This window comes from Melanostigma gelatinosum, assembly GCF_949748355.1.
Source record: "Melanostigma gelatinosum genome assembly, chromosome: 18".
In the NCBI taxonomy this organism is placed as follows: Eukaryota; Metazoa; Chordata; class Actinopteri; order Perciformes; family Zoarcidae; genus Melanostigma; species Melanostigma gelatinosum.
In genome coordinates this window covers 4,055,340-4,072,338 of record NC_136651.1, presented here as the reverse complement: position 1 = coordinate 4,072,338, position 16,999 = coordinate 4,055,340, and the positions used below count along the sequence as shown (strand labels likewise).

General features: G+C 45.1%; 1 protein-coding gene across 4 annotated transcripts in view; it reads right to left on the bottom strand.

The window, feature by feature from the left end:
* col5a1 (procollagen, type V, alpha 1) overlaps positions 1 to 16,999 on the bottom strand; it is a 66,712-nt gene that overhangs the window by 18,205 nt on the left and 31,508 nt on the right. For 2 of the 4 annotated variants that reach the window (XM_079290113.1, XM_079290114.1), the window contains exons 6-32: positions 16,806 to 16,913; positions 16,327 to 16,698; positions 14,655 to 15,686; positions 14,482 to 14,538; positions 13,037 to 13,078; positions 12,478 to 12,540; positions 12,289 to 12,363; positions 10,436 to 10,528; positions 9,827 to 9,883; positions 9,649 to 9,702; positions 9,364 to 9,417; positions 9,157 to 9,210; positions 8,981 to 9,034; positions 8,829 to 8,882; positions 8,381 to 8,425; positions 7,607 to 7,660; positions 6,978 to 7,022; positions 6,253 to 6,306; positions 6,123 to 6,167; positions 5,447 to 5,500; positions 4,464 to 4,508; positions 4,219 to 4,272; positions 3,514 to 3,558; positions 3,070 to 3,123; positions 1,576 to 1,683; positions 747 to 800; positions 269 to 322 (exon numbers count right to left, since the gene is read on the bottom strand). In XM_079290113.1, coding sequence (XP_079146239.1) covers positions 269 to 322; positions 747 to 800; positions 1,576 to 1,683; positions 3,070 to 3,123; positions 3,514 to 3,558; positions 4,219 to 4,272; positions 4,464 to 4,508; positions 5,447 to 5,500; positions 6,123 to 6,167; positions 6,253 to 6,306; positions 6,978 to 7,022; positions 7,607 to 7,660; positions 8,381 to 8,425; positions 8,829 to 8,882; positions 8,981 to 9,034; positions 9,157 to 9,210; positions 9,364 to 9,417; positions 9,649 to 9,702; positions 9,827 to 9,883; positions 10,436 to 10,528; positions 12,289 to 12,363; positions 12,478 to 12,540; positions 13,037 to 13,078; positions 14,482 to 14,538; positions 14,655 to 15,686; positions 16,327 to 16,698; positions 16,806 to 16,913 — 2,880 coding nt within the window. The remainder of the gene's footprint in view (positions 1 to 268; positions 323 to 746; positions 801 to 1,575; positions 1,684 to 3,069; positions 3,124 to 3,513; positions 3,559 to 4,218; positions 4,273 to 4,463; positions 4,509 to 5,446; positions 5,501 to 6,122; positions 6,168 to 6,252; positions 6,307 to 6,977; positions 7,023 to 7,606; positions 7,661 to 8,380; positions 8,426 to 8,828; positions 8,883 to 8,980; positions 9,035 to 9,156; positions 9,211 to 9,363; positions 9,418 to 9,648; positions 9,703 to 9,826; positions 9,884 to 10,435; positions 10,529 to 12,288; positions 12,364 to 12,477; positions 12,541 to 13,036; positions 13,079 to 14,481; positions 14,539 to 14,654; positions 15,687 to 16,326; positions 16,699 to 16,805; positions 16,914 to 16,999) is intronic. The other 2 variants (XM_079290116.1, XM_079290115.1) reach the window with 2 other exon arrangements.

The window sequence follows — 16,999 nt, the reverse complement described above, 5'->3', positions numbered from 1 at the left end:
GCGAACCATTACTCTTGCAGCCATGCTAATGGCCAATCCCTTAAACAAAGAAAGTGATAAACAATGCTTTTGGTGGTTTGAAATGAGTTGCGTGAGTTGTAAAGAAGAAGGAATGCAATTGTCTCTCTGTCCTTTATTTTGGAGCCATGCAACTTCCTCTACATTGATAAATGTGGCGCTGGGACAGCAGCCTGTCTCCAACGCTACGCCAGTATTGATCCAACCCTTGTAGGAATGAGAAGAATAATAAGAAGCCTGTCTGACATACCCGCGTTCCTTTCTCTCCATTGGCGCCTGGGAAACCTTGGAAACCTTGAGATCCCTGTGTGAGAGTAAGAGAGTAATTCATCATTTGAGAGACAAACCTTCAATATTATATCCCTTGTTTACTCCCCTGAGATATCCCGAGCATATTCAATGAAACCGGAGATAGATTAAGCCGTGGATAAAAGCAGTGTTTTATTGTTGTCATGTGAGGAGCTGAGAGCCGACACCAAAAAGCATATTCAAGTCCCCGGCTCTTTGATCGGGGAGCTTCAAGCATGTCCACTTGTCAGACTGCGACTTTGCTAAAGAGGCTAAAAGGATGAACCATCAAAAGACTTCACATGTATGAACTTTCCTTCAAATACACACAGAAACGCACGTGTGTAGGGAGATTGTGGCCAAATGAATTGGGTCCTTTTATCAATAGCGGTTTAAAGTTACTCTGTACTGATTCCTGAGCAATACATGTACGCATTTACCTTTGGTCCTTGTCTTCCTGGGTATCCTGGCAATCCGGGGACTCCAAGTTTACCCTGATAATGAGAAAAACCAAATTAGAGACGGATTAACACCGAAATGTAGCTCCTTCCAGAGCCTCAGAGGACATTATTTACTGTCCCACATTGTGTCATTCTTTTGTACCTGATGCTTATGATGCGAAAATTAAACAAATGAGACCCCTGGTATAGTAATCTGACTTCATTTAAGAAATATATTGTATTTTAATGAGTTATCAGTGATGCAGAAATGTTAGAATCAACAGTAGAATTTATATCCAAAGGTGATCTCCTAACGAGTAGCTTTCCAGCCCAAACACAAGGCAAGCCGACTGCACTGTACCTCTACCCGTACAGCTGTGAATGTATACAGAATAGTAGCGTTATTCTGGCAGTAAAACCAAATTAACATATGAAAACCTGCCAAACACAGCACCAGCGTTTGAATGATGAAATGTTGCCGTCTGTGCAGGTTTCAATGAAATATGAGAATGACTCAGCTGTCCCCTCATGTGTGATCCAGATACAGACCGGTGTTACCGCCGTAATGCAAATGCAATTCAGATTAAGAGCACGTAAGTATGTTGGCACAGTCTACAACAACTACTCAAGACATGTTTTATGCCTTAAGAGAAAGAACCGTGAGAGGCCACTTTATGCTCCCAGCTGGGTAAAGAGCAGAAGCAATGAAACATGTGGGTTGCTGTTCAAGCCCTGCTGAGCTATCATCCCAGATCAAACATGTCGGACACATCACCTGTAAGGTGTGAGTGTTTGAGTCGTGGAAGCAAAACCGGCCAAAGCAGCTCACCTTGTCACCACTCGTTCCGAGAGGACCGGCATCTCCAGGGAGACCTGAGCGACCTTTTGGTCCCTCGGGACCATCCTCTCCTCTGGGTCCTCCTGGTCCAAGCTCTCCCTGGAAAGCACAGGAAGCGCAAAGCACAAATATCACATGACGAATACTTCAACATAATCTGTAAACTTTACATGAATATTTCATGTTCTGGAGACATACTTAAGATTTGAAACCACATTTTCAGGAGCATTAACAACAACGGACAAGTCATTCGACATACGAGGTAATGTCATGTCATAACATTTTCATTTGTGTCGCAACCTTTTGTTCTGGTAAAGCAAACAAGCCCCGTGTAACTCGGTTCGCCCTTTTAAAACAGTTGCGAGCGTCAAGTTGCGGCAATAATCAAGTCACGCTATTTTCCCCATCGCCGCCTGCCCCTCAGAGCAGTAAGCGATCCTATGATTGCTTCTCTCGGCGAGCGTGCTCCCCTTCTAGCAGGACACCGGCTAAATGACGGAGTACAAACTCGCTCTGACAAGCAGTCGCTGCTGCGGAGACCCAGCGGTGTGTGAAAGGTATCTGAATGAAAGGCCCCCCCACTCAAGTCCACATAAAACGGCATCAAGCAAACTGTACTTGACTCACACTTGCAAGCTCATCAAAGAGAACACTTGAAATTAAGCACTCTGACACACACACACACACACACTTTCTGTAGGAACGCTTCAAAATGAGTCATTTAGATTCTAGTCCATGTGTGACTCCTCCAGAACAGAGGGCCTCCTCAAATCCTTGCTTTCATCGGGATCCGCTACATCTCCGGAGGAAAAAGGGGTCTCTCTCTCTCTCTCTCTCTCTCTCTCTCTCTCTCTCTCTCTCTCTCTCTCTCTCTCTCTCTCTCTCTCTCTCTCTCTCTCTCTCTCTCTCTCTCTCTCTCTCTCTCTCTCTCTCTCTCTCTCTCTCTCTCTCTCGGGTATGAAGGGGTTTAGAGCGCCATTGATTTCTCCTTCATTTCTGTTCTCTATGGTCAGGCATTGGGGGGGATTGATGTTTGAAGTGCGGGTTATGTTTCTCACTGTAAAAGACTGTTTCCCGACTACTTGACATTGTAAATCCCGAATGCAGTTTGCAGAAGGAAACTGTTCCTGGTTACACCTGTCAACCTTTCCCTTTAAGTTGCCGACTGGAAAGTGACAGATGGGGCGAGGAAAGGGATTTGAAACTGCTCACGCAAACACACGCGCACCCGCACACACACGCTCACAGCTGGCAATAGGGGCAACACCTTATGTTTGCTCATTACCCACAATTCCACAGCAGTCACAGAGGCTTAGGCTAACATCTCAGGAGGTGGCTGGTCACTGAGTTCAGGTAAAGGCCACCTCCCCAATAAAACCAACGTTGGGAGCAGACGTAAGAGTTGCCTAATTAGCTTTTTTTCATAGAATGACGTTTCAAAACGTTCGAGATGTGATTGACACGATGTAAACGAATATTCCTCACCCTGTCGCCCTTGATACCCAAGTCTCCCTTGAAGCCGAGTAAGCCATCTTCTCCCTGGTGAGAACATGAAGGAGGCAAAGAGGTGAGGATGCAATAAAGGATGAAGAATGGAATATTACAGATGTTGAAACCGTTTGTGTGGTGTTAATATACCCAGAACACGCTCAAAGGCGAGCACACACACACACACACACACAGATGCGGAGTCTTGGCAAGATCCCCTGTTGCCATAGAAACTCTTGATGGCCTTTTCTTTCCTCTCTTCCGTACCAGCATCGGTTTAACAGGATTTCATTGAGATCATCATTAGCATGAAACATTCCATGAAGGACCGCAACAAATATCCAGTGTAATTCATACAAATCCTACAATCTCTCTGACGTTTACACTCTTTTCCTTTCAGACCAGACAACTTTCTCAGCAAATAAGCCCGAGCTCTCTTACCTTTCCACCCTTGTGTCCTTTAAGACCGCGGACACCGTCCGCTCCCTGTGATGCAAAAACACAAAGATGTTACAGGCCGATAGCTAATTGTGGGTTCTCTTGAAATGTGTCAAACAAGGGTGTTATGGAGGGTACACAATGTAAGGGGTTCATTAAAGTGTCTACAGATTAGAGAGTGACTGTAAAAGCATTTCAAATCCTCACAACTACTTTTTTCTTGCCCATTCTTCTCATCCTTCCCCGAGGGAGCAGACACTTCAGACTTCAGCCATGGAAGTGGGGGACTTTTAGCAAGAAGTCAAAGCACTTGTGTGATCCCCTCTCTCAGTGGGCGCTTTAATGATTGGCTGAGTCATGCCCTCTTGCCAAGATTTAATTTGATGGGAATTCTTTTCGTCTTGGTTTTATCGGCGGCTGATAAAGGGCTGTCATCAGCCCCTGTGACTAACCTTACGTCTGTCCTGATCTATTGATTACAAAGATCGTTTTCATGTCTCTGTAACTAAAGCAGAGGCTATTCTATTCCAGACAGTTCCCAGCAGCTAGGCAGCTCAGGCTTTTATTTTGTTAAACTACAGCTTTTTTTTTACAAAATATTACTTAATTGCTGGAAAAGAAATAATAACATTTTAATAAGATAATTGCAGGGTACCCCAACCTAATGACATCAAAAATTGGTTCATTAGTGGTCGATAATCATCTCACCTTCACGCCTCGGGGCCCAGGATAACCAATGGGTCCTTGAGGGCCAGCAGGGCCCTGGGGAGATAGATGTTTAGCGAGCGCTTGTAGCACACAATTACAATAAACACACAATGCTAATGTTATCTACATTCATGCAAAATGTTTTATGCAAATGTGTGTTTAAACTAGGACAAAGGGAGAGGAAAGAAACCTAGAAAAGCTGGAATACATTCAGAAAAATAACGAATGTAAGAAATAAAGCTCACCAGGTGTCCTTTGTCTCCAGAAGGCCCCTCCTTTCCAGGGTGACCCTGTGAATTATTAAGAGGAAACATTATTGAATCTCATCTCAGGATAATTACCACCATAAATACTACAACACCCACCTATTGAGGGATTACGTTGTAAAACTATGGGAGGATGTATCAAAGTGGAACATTGGAATCAGAGCCTTTAGAGTTCAATCTCATTTGGGCTTTTTAGCCGTAATGCACAAGTAATATAGAGGCACTAGCGGCTATTACTGGGCTCTAAAAGCCAAGACTGCCGTTTTGGGACTTCACAATACATTACACACGAACCGTACGCGTGCGTGTATGCAAACACATTATTCAGATGACGCAAAACACAAGAAAATTGATTGCATTCTCGTGAGACAAAGGAGCTCTGCAAGGCCTCTGATGGGCTTTTAGTGATGCGAGAGAGGATGGAGAAGGCAATAGATACGAGGGAGGACAGAGATGAGGGGCAGGGAGGGAGCATTGAGATTGAGAGAGAGAATATTGCGGTTGATGGAGGAGGCAACACGTGGATGGATAAAAAATAAGAGTGTGTCAATGGCGGAGAGCTATTTCTAATCCAAAAAGCCATTAAAGGACCAGGAGACATTGTACGGTGTGCCCTCTCCTCCTTCTCTAATTCCTCTTTTTCCCCAAACCCCTTGTATTCTACACCGCCTATCCGACTTTCTTTCACGATATAAAGTTATTCATATTTCACGGCCTCTTAGTTGACGCCCGGGGCCTTCTAAGACGCTGCGGCCCTGGGTTGTTCAACTGTTACACAGCTGTGTGAATGTGTTGCATCATACATATGTTTCAGACAAATAATCATCTCAGCGTGTCGTTAAACGTGGCAATTCCATGCACTGCTTTGAAAGTGTTGTTCTTCACAGCTGTGCGAAATTAGAAGCGGAGCTGTTTCACCTTGCATCCATTTCTTTAGATGTGTGTGGTATGTATGAACTCACCGGTGGACCATCAGCTCCCGGTATTCCCGGAAAGCCTGGCTTCCCTGTCGGACCCTAGACGGAAGACAAGATGTTAGGACAGAAAAGACATCACTGACATCACGTAGCCATCAGAAGTTAAAGGTATCATAAAAGTCTTGCTAACAGCTCTGTCAGGCTGCACTTACACACAGTGTTGTATTGAGCTGAACGCTAACGTCAGCATGCTAACTTCTACTTCTTCGAGCCAACGTTTTACACAATAAACAACCTATTCCTTATTTGATTATATTTTTTGCTTCATCAAATATCACCGCCTTCGAGTATTCCATTTACAAATCAGGAGAAACATAATACATGCATTATTCATTCTCACACTGTTCAACAACAAACTGGATACAAACAGGCAAATGTGATTTCGCTGAAATTGGATTAGAATGTATCGGGATTCAAATCTGTCTACTCAGCAGTATCTGTGTCCAGCGTTGGGGATGGGGAGCCGTTTGCATAATAGTGTGATGAGCAACTTGGCTTTCAGCTCATGCAAATTAATAAGACAACTTCCAGCAATTTCACAGATTCCGGGTCGGCGTTTATTAACTTTTTTATCAAGCTGGCAGGTTTTTATTTTCCTGTGGAGTTGCAGAAACGGCACGTTACACAGTTATTGTAACACGGTGATCATGTGATGTCTTACCTTATCTCCTGGCGGTCCGATGGCTCCTTGGGGCCCTGCGAGTCCCTGTGGAGAGGATAGAAAATGCTCAGAACTATTTATTTGATGGATGAGAGAAAATCAAACGTCGGACAACCTGTTCATCACTGACCTGGGTACCTGGGTTGCCTTGCTGTCCAGGAGGTCCTGGCTCTCCTTGAGGTCCCTGAAGAAAAACAAAAGTTAATTTTAGAAATCTCATTTAAATACTTTCAATTATTTCGTTGACTAAAACCTCCCTCGCAAAGGGAAGAGAAATGCTATAAATCAGAAGCTGTCCAACAGTGCATCACTGCATTATTACATTCTTATACCTAAAGAGGCAAATAGCACAATATCTTGCTCGGGACACACACACACATTCTCACACCTGCTTTCCTAATGACAGAAAGTGCTGAACCACAAACACACGTTCACTCTCAGATAACAATCAATTACATGGCCCCGGTCCAAGAGTCTGGGAAAGGTGTTGATCTTCCATTTCTACCTAGTTGGAACATTCCCAACAGAACAGACGAGCTGCTTCAGCCAAGTATTCTCTCTGTCAGGCGCTACAAGAGATTGACCTGGAACGATACAACCGGCGGCGGTGGACTGCTCAAATGGACCTAAACACAGCTGGTCTATTCTTCGTTATCCGTTAAGTATCCTCTGATTGTACTGGTGTGTGAGGAGGAGTGTTTAACCCATGTTGTGGGGACATAAATCAGATCACACAGTCACATTGTGGGGACTCGCCATTTATTTTGGGACAATTGCACTTCCTGAAATTGCACGTTTTTTGGTTTCATTTGGGGAATGATACGGAACATTTGAATCAATTCCAGCTTCACTTACTATGTTTCCTTTGGGTCCAGAGTGGCCATCCATTCCAGTAACGCCCTACAGCATTGGAGATGAACACAATGTTGAGCACATGTAAAGGACGGCCAGCACATCTGTAATACACTGAAAAGGGGATAGGATTTCGCCGACACTTTTAGCTTTCTTTGCGTTTTTTTGAGGGTATGATTTATTGTATGTGATATTTTTAATTTTTTTATTTATTGGTTTATTTGAACGGGACAGTGCACATTAATAAAAACATTTCTGCAAATGTGCCAGAGTTAGCCAAAAGGCTATTTTTCATCTGTAGTCCCAAAATATCTCTACTTCCTGCACAAGGATATCAGTGGAAAATAAGCCACTTGATTGATGCACTGTCCACGTTAAATTAAATCAGTTGAAACAGTATTTACATTCAGTTTTAGCTTTGCTGTAGTCATTTGTCTGAAACGCTGAAGTTTAACTCAATAACGTATACTACTCTATGTGTATGCTGTCTGAAATATATTGAGTTAGATTTCCCTGTGGGCGTTGTTTGCTGTGGATTTGGTTTTATGGGATGGTAATATGATTCTGCTCACTAAACAGTAAATCTAACCAGCGTGGCTGTGAAAAGGTGAGAGGAGGGTACGGGGACTCACAGGGGGTCCTGAAGGTCCCTGAGGTCCTTTTGGACCCAGCAAACCACGGGGCCCCTAGGGAGGAAAAACAAAACAGGAGGGAAATGAGATTGAGAAGGATATCATACCTGTGAAAGGCTTGATGAATTATTAAACACTCAGGTATTAAAATGATACTTCTGGAAACAACCTGACGCCCCAAATGTCCTTGAGGATATTCTACCAAGTCAGATTGTGATGGAAAGCTGAAAGCCCTTCTTTTCTCTCTCTCTCTTTACTCCACATTCATTCCCCACAGCTATGCCTGTCAAATATTGCTTTGACTTTCTGTGCTTTGCCTCATAGCTACAGTTACCTCAGGAGACCTGTTGTCATGTCATTGTGAATGCAAACCAATGTAGCACACCCTGGTGGACAAAATAAGTCACAACAGCAGCTATCAAGCGCTTTCTGTTGGTTTCTCTTTCCCTGTCTTTGTCCTCCGTGGGGAATATCCTGCCTGAGTAAGTGGGAGGCTATTATAACAACCTTGATGTGAGCTGCCTGCATTTCTCACCTCCAAAGCTCCTCTTGTACAGATGAAACGCCAGCAAAGCCTCATCAACATTCACTTTCCAGCAATATAACGCTGAGAAAAACCTCAATTTATGTGAATATGAACAGCGGCTGCAGCATGCAGATGATATATCAGATCCCTTGATTGTTCGGCAACACGATGAGCGCCGGCCCTCTATCGAACTCAAAACTCAGAATCTCTCGGTGTAAGATCAAATGGAAATACGTGGGATCACTCACTGGTTCACCAGGAAGTCCCCGGGGCCCGATCTCTCCATCATCTCCCTGGGAAAGAGAGAGATAATAGGTCAGAGTGAGGAACAGACAGAAAGTGTGTGTGTGTGTGTGTGTGTGTGTGTTATGAGAGAGATAATGGGAAGGCACGGAGAAAAAGCCGGGGAAAGAGGGGATCAGGTTGCATCAGCTGTGGATAATGAGGATGGCGAGGGAGATTACAGGCAGATAAAGGTGTGCAGAGATTAAAAAAAAGAAATATTAAGTGGAGTGGTAAGTCAAAATTCTGGGTCCGACAAAAGAAGGTGACTTTGGTAAGAGGAAGACGTAATATATCTGACTTCCTGCAGCATAACAATAACGACTAAGGGGTGAGGAACATCAGACACAAGCATACACATGCTGCTTCTTTGAAATGAAAACAGAAAAAGAGAAATTGTGATTTTTCTGTTACCCTTTCTCCGTCCTCTCCAGGACCACCAGGAGGTCCAGACGGGCCAGATTCACCCTATAACAACAAAACATTTCGATTTAACAGTGGCACGCGTCAAAACAACACACGCACGTACAAAAACACACTTTTCACAGCACCACAAAAGAACTTACTCTGTGTCCTTTCTCACCGGGAAGCCCGGACAGTCCATCAAACCCTCTGTCTCCCTGAAGAGCAAAGGAAAATCAGGCTGCATACCTCTTGTACAAGCTTGAGAAACAGGCTTTTAAACTGGTTATTACGAAGCACGGCGCATTGAAATGCATTATGAATGTGGTGGGCAAGGTACCTTGGTTCCAGACTGTCCCGGCATGCCCCTGGCACCGTCGGCTCCATAGCGACCCTGTAAAAATGAGCACAGTTACATAACATGACTGTTAACACACGGCCTTGTGAATTACTATGAAGACTAGAATATTCCTGGCTTTTAAATCTAAAGCACGACCAAACGTTTATACGTCTTTGCTGTTCTCGACTCAGTCTGTGTTACACTTACCCTTCTGCCAGGCTTTCCGGAGGGTCCAAAGGTACCGAAAGGTCCACGTGGTCCCTGAAACGAAAACACTTCGATTAAAACTCAACTTTTTAAAATAACACTTTGCTTTAAACATACTAAAACAAGAAACACTGCATACCAATTTGATATGAAAGGGTTGCAAAAAGAATGAGTTTGAACGAATCCAATACTCCACATTTTCAGATGGGGTTTGCTTTGACTTAGTTGTTTCTGTTTTTCAGAAATATATATATATATATATAAATAAAAAAATGAATCTCCTACCTGAGGGCCTGAATCTCCAGACTCTCCCTTCAGTCCTGATCCACCGGGAGGACCCTGAGAGGAAAGAAATTAAAAGCTTTAATACAAGTACAAACTGTTTGTATTATAACTGTTGATTATACAATATTTCTATTGATATTTAGTCTGTGTCTGTCGTAAGGTGCTTTGAAATACATACCAGAGGGCCGGATCTGCCAGTCAAACCCATTGGACCTGTAGAGCCGCGCATAGCCAGCTGAACACAGGAGGGAAAGAATAAGCAATAAGAGGAAAGAATATGTATATATATATTGTATATGTACATAGAAGAATGTATAACATTGAAGGCTGCTGTACATGTAGCTGATGTATGATTAAATATAACATGGATGTAAATCCATTTGCGTGTGTGTGTGTGTCCTGTAAGTGTATTTGTGTGTGTTCATGTGTTCGGTGTGTGAAATTGAACATGAATTATGCATGCTTGTGAGCAACGGCGGGGTAATAAAATGTGACGATGAAATAAAGAAAATGAATGACGATAATAGAGGAGTAATGATGTGTATCGATACAAAGAGACACATGTCAAAAAATAAATGTATTCATGCAATTATGGCAAAACAAGTAAAATAAAAGTATTTACAACACAATAAGAACTAGTTGGACTTATTTTAACAGGAGAAGCAAATTTGGAGAAAATTTGGAGAAAAAAACCCAACGTGCATTTCTATAATATTGACGTGCAGTCGTCAATATTATAGAAATGCACGTTGGGTTTTTTTCTATTTGTCTATGTGTGAACTGTTACCCTAGCCTGCTGCATGATGGCTTGCATCTGGGCCTCCTGTGCTGACACAGCAGGTCCCTTCTGACCAGAGTCGCCTCCAGCGCTGAATCTGAACTATGGAGGGAATCACAGATTGGTGACACGATCGCTGCCGCAAAGGTGACACCAGCACACAGGAGACTCTGGCAAAAGTAATCGCTGAGAAAAATGGGAAATGGCCATTGCAGCAACATGAATATTTCATTTGAATCTATTCCCAACAATGTCTTCAATATTTTTTTAACATGGCATTCCCATCATGAACCTCTGCAGCAGATGTTGAGTGAAGCATGTGCCTCCAGCTGTCAAACCAGCACCATCAGACGTTGCCTTGAGCTTCGAATTCTACTGGCATCTGGTGGTGATATGCCAGCATTGCACCATAGGTGGTTATCCAGGGCTGTGGCGCAACGCCGGTTTGTTTGGGCCAAGCATCCCGGCTTGGATTACAGAGCACAGTCCTCGAGAGGCTGACCGTCCCCGTTGGTTTCCAGACGCGGAGCAACACACCAGTGAAATACTGTGCAGGATTCCACCATCACAGAAACGGTGTTACCAAGAATACAAACCGTTGATTCAGAACATCAGGGACGAGTCAGAGCCGCTGCAGCTCACCCACAATAAACCGCATACATCCAGAACTTTTCACAAGCATTGTGCAAATCTCACATTTCCTTCTTCTGACTCAATTTGCTGAGTTTGATTAAATATTGGCCCGTCCCTGTGCTATCTTAAGTCACAATCAAATACATGCAGCTATTTGTTTTTTTTTGTTTCCTTCCTGCCAATCTGTGTATGCAATTCTTTACCGACATTCCTGTGCATCATCGAACCTTGAGCAAAATGTTCCGCGACATCAAATTGTTGACAAGAGAGGCGAGGGGAAGAGAAAAGCACCGCGATGGGAACTACATCATTTCTTTCACACAACACTGACTTATGGTAGAGCACAGAAAATAAAGAGAAGCTGCATCTCTAGTCACTGGACCATTTAAGCAAAGACATCGTGTTAGAAAACGCAATTCAACCCCGTTTAAAGCCACAATTTTGAACACTGAGCCATAGAGTCGTCTGGTGAGAGGAGGGCGAAACAACAATGCATGTTTCCCATTAGCCCAGGAGCTCAGGGATCAGATTCCAAGCTGCGCTTTCTGCCGGTGGATACACCACAACGACTTGGGTTCCTGTCCAGACGGAGCTTGCCTCATGGCTCACCCAGACAGCTCTGTGGACCCCCGAAAACCACAACCTCACATCTGTACAACTAATCAGATCCAACAGCAGCTGTATCAGACATCTTGCAAGTACAAGGGGAAGAAAAGTCAGAAAGGTGGACAGCGCAGGAAGCTGAGAGCATGGCTGTGTAACTGCAATGGTTGAAAGCCATTCGATGCAGCGGAAGCTACAGGGAGAACTGCACTGCTTTGCTTCCTGACCACAGCTAGACGACTTCCTGGACGGACACGCGGTAGGACATCTCAAATGTTGGCGAAAGAATGTGGCACGAGTTAAAACTATGTCGGGAGAGAAAGACCTTACATATGCAGATTTGAGCGAGGACTACAAGTGATAGAGAAGGAGGCTCTCTAAGTTACTGAACATGCCACTAGGGGCAGCTGAAGCACATATTTACATGTCACAAATGGTTTCAAAGGAAACTCCCTTCATTCCACTACACTGTGAACCACATGTCAGAGTTATTGATAACAGGGAAGGATGCATCACACTTGGCTTTAAACAAGGCTGAACATGGATGTAAAGCCACACGGAAAACGTTTTCCAGCTTTAAGCGTCGGTAAACTTGGAAAACGTGAAAACATGATAATTGTACTTACAGGCAGCATCAGCATAGTTCCAGGGCTTCCTGGCAGACCATCGGCACCAGGAAGACCAGAACGACCCGGAAGACCCTTCCATGGAAAATAACACAAACACGAGCACAAGCACGGGGACAGAAACGTGGTTAGTTTCTGTGTTCTAAGAGCTTTGAATATCTGTGTGACATGTACAGTTTTAAAACACACCCTCTCTCCAGAATCTCCAGAACCGCCTGGTGGGCCAGAAGAACCTGGGGGTCCGGGGAGACCCTAAGTTAAGCAAAAGACCTCATTTTACACACATCATACACGCACAATGCATCACAAAGAAACAGTCATATTTGCTGGACTAAAGGTCCCTGCCTTTATCTTGCAAAGTGGTCACACATGGGAGAAAGGAATGCATGAGGCAATATGGGACAGCTTGTTGAGTAGTAGATCCAGAGCGAGGCGCTCTTTGTTTGTCTATAGATCAACGCTTGAATGGCTGGCCTCTGTGGGACTCCATCGGCAGGGTGTCAAGAGCAACAGTGTCTGAAAGAATCGTCCTCGATGAATAATTCAGTTCTTCAACATCTGGGCAAGTCCATATCTCTTCGGGGGAACAGTTTTGGCAGCTCCCTTTGCATTACAAATCAGGCAGCCGGGGGGATTTTCACAGCAAACCTTTTTTTTTGTTCTTATCCACAGGACGTAGCATGGACTAGAAGACCATACATAGAACAGAGACTATACAGAATAAGGAAATAAGGAAGGAGAGACTTACTGTTGGCCCTTCAGGCCCAGGCGGACCCTCCCCTAACATTCCCTGAAACACACAAGCACAGATATCATCAGTTACCACAAGAGTCTATCTAATGGCCGCACATATCTGTGCACAACGATCTCTCAGCGTGCAGACGCACCCGCAGGCATATTCTTCGTTCATTAGCACAGGGCTTTGGTTAAAGGAGGTAAGTGTCCGTGAGTACATGTCCTGACACACCTGCCGATCAACTTTCCACATCTCAAAGTCCTTGTTAATTTAGCATTAATCAATTAATCTATGGAGAAAAGCAGGGTGAGTGACTGCAGAGCCAGAAAGGCAAAGACGCCCCGAGGTGCTCTCCTACCTGGACAAGCCAAGGAGATTACTAATGAAGTGATAATTATTCATTTCATCGCTGCAGCTCTTTGGGCCCCAGAGATATTTTTTGTTTGGTTGCTCTTGTGGTAACATTTAAACTTTTTTTTTTGGTACGAGGACAGAAACCCACACATTGTCATAACTCATTTGAAGTTTGTGGTGTTTTCCATCAAACCCCAAGCTGTACTCGCTCAACGTTTTGAGCTCAATTGATCTTTGACAGTCCCCAGGTTATGCCCGCGTCTCGCCTGCAGTGTGTGAGTGATGGGAAGAGCTGCTAGACCTTGGGGGGGGGAGTGTGTGTGTGTGTTTGTGTGTTTGTGTTTTTTTTTGTGTGATAACCTGCTTTTTGCGTGTTTACAAGAGGAAACGACATGCTGGGTGGTGATGTGGTCCACGAACATGCTTACACTCACACATACACAAGCGGTCATCTACGGAAGTGGACTTAAGACACACACTCCTCTCTGCTCTCACACATATAAACATGGAGATACTCAGTCACAGAGCGATGTATACTTAGTGGAGCTCAGTGACATTTGTTTGAAGCGAAAAACAGCTGTAGCTGTGTGAGAGATATAAATTCCGTCTGTGTCTGTATGTGCCTTTGCAAAGAAATCAAAGGAGTTGTCCTCACCTGTAAATACTGTGTGAGTATCTGAATAAAGGTTGGTGGTATTTACCCTGTTCGTGTTTAAAATAAGCTTAGTTTTTTGGCAGAGAGGCTTGAAAAGGCTTTCTTGCTCCCTTTTGTTCTTCTTCTATCCCGTCCCTCCCTCCATCTCCCCATGTTTACACACTACCCACACTGTGTTTAGAGATTACTGACAATCCCTGCATGTCCGTTCTCCAAATGTTTAGCTGTTGGGTCTGATGACCAGAAGGAGCGAGGCCTTGCTTAAGAACACTGTGAGGAAGGGCCCTGATGTTTTAGGCCATAGGATTGTCATTCAGAAGTGAGAGGTTGATTGTGTTTGGATGTGGATCATACATATGTACTGGCAAATATAAACATCCACGCACACACCCGTGTGCACACAAGAGCATCTGTTGCTGAAGTATGTTGTTCAAATAGTGATACTCACAGGCTCAATAACAGCAGGCTCTCCCTTCTGTCCCTTCTCGCCACGAGCTCCGTCGACCTGCACACCAAACACACAGACATAATCAGCCAACCCTCCTCTTCAACACCATCATCATCACATCCTCATCTTATAGACCACGTCTTTTGCCAGTATGTCCTTCCATTATTTTTCACCTGATCAAAATACTGGTCGGTCTGAGCAGGCAGCTTTATGTCTTCGTATTCCAGGTCCAGGTCCCCATAGTCCCCATAGACATCTAGTCCGTCATAGTCAGTGAGGGGCTCCTCCTTGAACCCATGCTCCACATCCGAAGAGTCACCCTCGCCTTCCACGCCCAGGACCGTTCCGGTGGCGATGGATCCCCCTGCTCCGGTGCCGGCGCTGGCCGATCCCCCTCTAGTGGTGGAAGATCCTCCTACGGACACGGAGCCACCTCCGGCAGAGCCGCCCCCGATGGTGATGGTAGAACTGCTGCTGCTACCTCCACCTCCAAGGTGGACTGTACTGCTGCTGCCTCCTCCACCACTGACGTGGACTGTACTGCTGCTGCCTCCTCCACCACTGACGTGGACTGTACTGCTGCTGCCGCCTCCACCTCCAAGGTGGACTGTACTGCTGCTGCCGCCTCCACCTCCAAGGTGGACTGTACTGCTGCTGCTACCTCCACCTCCAAGGTGGACTGTACTGCTGCTGCCGTCTCCACCACTGACATGGCCTGAACTGCTGCTGCCGCCTCCACCTCCAAGGTGGACTGAACTGCTGCTGCCTCCACCACTGACATGGCCTGAACTGCTGCTGCCGCCTCCACCTCCAAGGTGGACTGTACTGCTGCTGCCTCCACCACTGACATGGCCTGAACTGCTGCTGCCGCCTCCACCTCCAAGGTGGACTGTACTGCTGCCGCCTCCACCACTGACATGGCCTGAACTGCTGCCGCCGCCTCCACCACTGACATGGCCTGAACTGCTGCTGCCGCCGCCTCCACCACTGACATGGACTGAACTGCTGCCGCCGCCTCCACCACTGACATGGCCTGAACTGCTGCTGCTGCCGCCGCCTCCACCACTGACATGGCCTGAACTGCTGCTGCCTCCACCTCCGACGTGGACTGTGCTGCTGCTGCTGACACCGCCCAAACCAGTGGTAGATTTGCCCTCCAAGTCATAATCGTATTCATTGCCGAACTCATCGTAGGAACTTCCCCCCTATGAAAACACAATCACAGTCAATTCAGTGTTAACTGCTGGTTTCAGTTAGACGCAACTGATGGTGGTAACTTCCTGTGTAAACAAATAACGTACAAGAAAAAATTGCGGAGCAATTAAAACGTACACTAAGCGGACTAGAGTTGCAACTCAGGAGTATTTTCATAATGGATAAATCTGCACGTTATGATTGAAATAGTTTGCTCTGCAAAATGTCAGAAAATACAGAGAAATGCTGTTTCTCAAATTCCTAAAAAGGTGCCGTCTTTAAATGTTTTGCCCGACTGTCCGAAACCCAAAGACATCGCCTGTTCTATCACATATTTAGAGGAAGGAATTTAAAAAACGACTTTTAATCGATCGAAGTGAAATCAACTTATCATTCTATCCCGTACAAAAACTTCAATGTTGGAGATTTTTCGAAAAGTATTTCTCTCTTCATCCATTGGCTTTGCTTCCCCCATGTGGATTGGTAGATTATAACACGAGGATGAGCCCAAAGAAGCCCCTGCTTATGTCTCCCACACATAATTACAGACTTTAAATGTTTCTTACAGCTCATCAATACACCTGTTAGACCTACCGGTCCAAAACAAACAACAATTAAGTGAGGATGTCAGTATAATTAACGTCCACGTACTGATGTGTTTTTGGCGGTGATGGTTATCGAAGATCCTCCTCCACTGGTGATGACCTTTCTCTCGATTCCAGTCCCTGTGCCCAAGTCAGTCTTTCCGCCTGCACCCAGATCCAGCTCACCGTCGGGTGACGCCGTGGACTCTTCGTAGTCGCCGTCGTAGTTACCGTAGCCGTCATAGCTGTCGTAAGGACTGGTCTCCCCTCCGTAGGCGTCTCCTCCGCCAGTGGCGGTACCTGAAGAGCTCGCCGAGGAGCTGCTGGATGAGCTGGAGGATGTGCCAGAGGATGAGCTGGTCAATATTTTGCCGCCGATGGCACCAGAACCCCTCAAAACCTCCTCCGCTGTGGTGACCACTCTGTCTCCATCTGTCCCCTGTAAGGCACAGACAATATATGGTTGACTTTGGCGCATTTGTATGATTGTATTTGCATTACTACATGACGTATATATTTGTGGCAAAACACTTATTGGTAGACTACCTTGACTTCTTCTGTGGCTGTCTCAATATCAGCTGTTGCTTCCAAAGGCCTGCCGTCCACGTCCTCATAGTAAGGGTATTCATAATAGTAGGTGTCCTCATCTGTCTTCTGAAGGAGAGAAACATGACACTCACACTGAGCGGGAGTGTGACTGAGAGAGAAAAAATAACTATCAATTTAAAAAAAACATGATT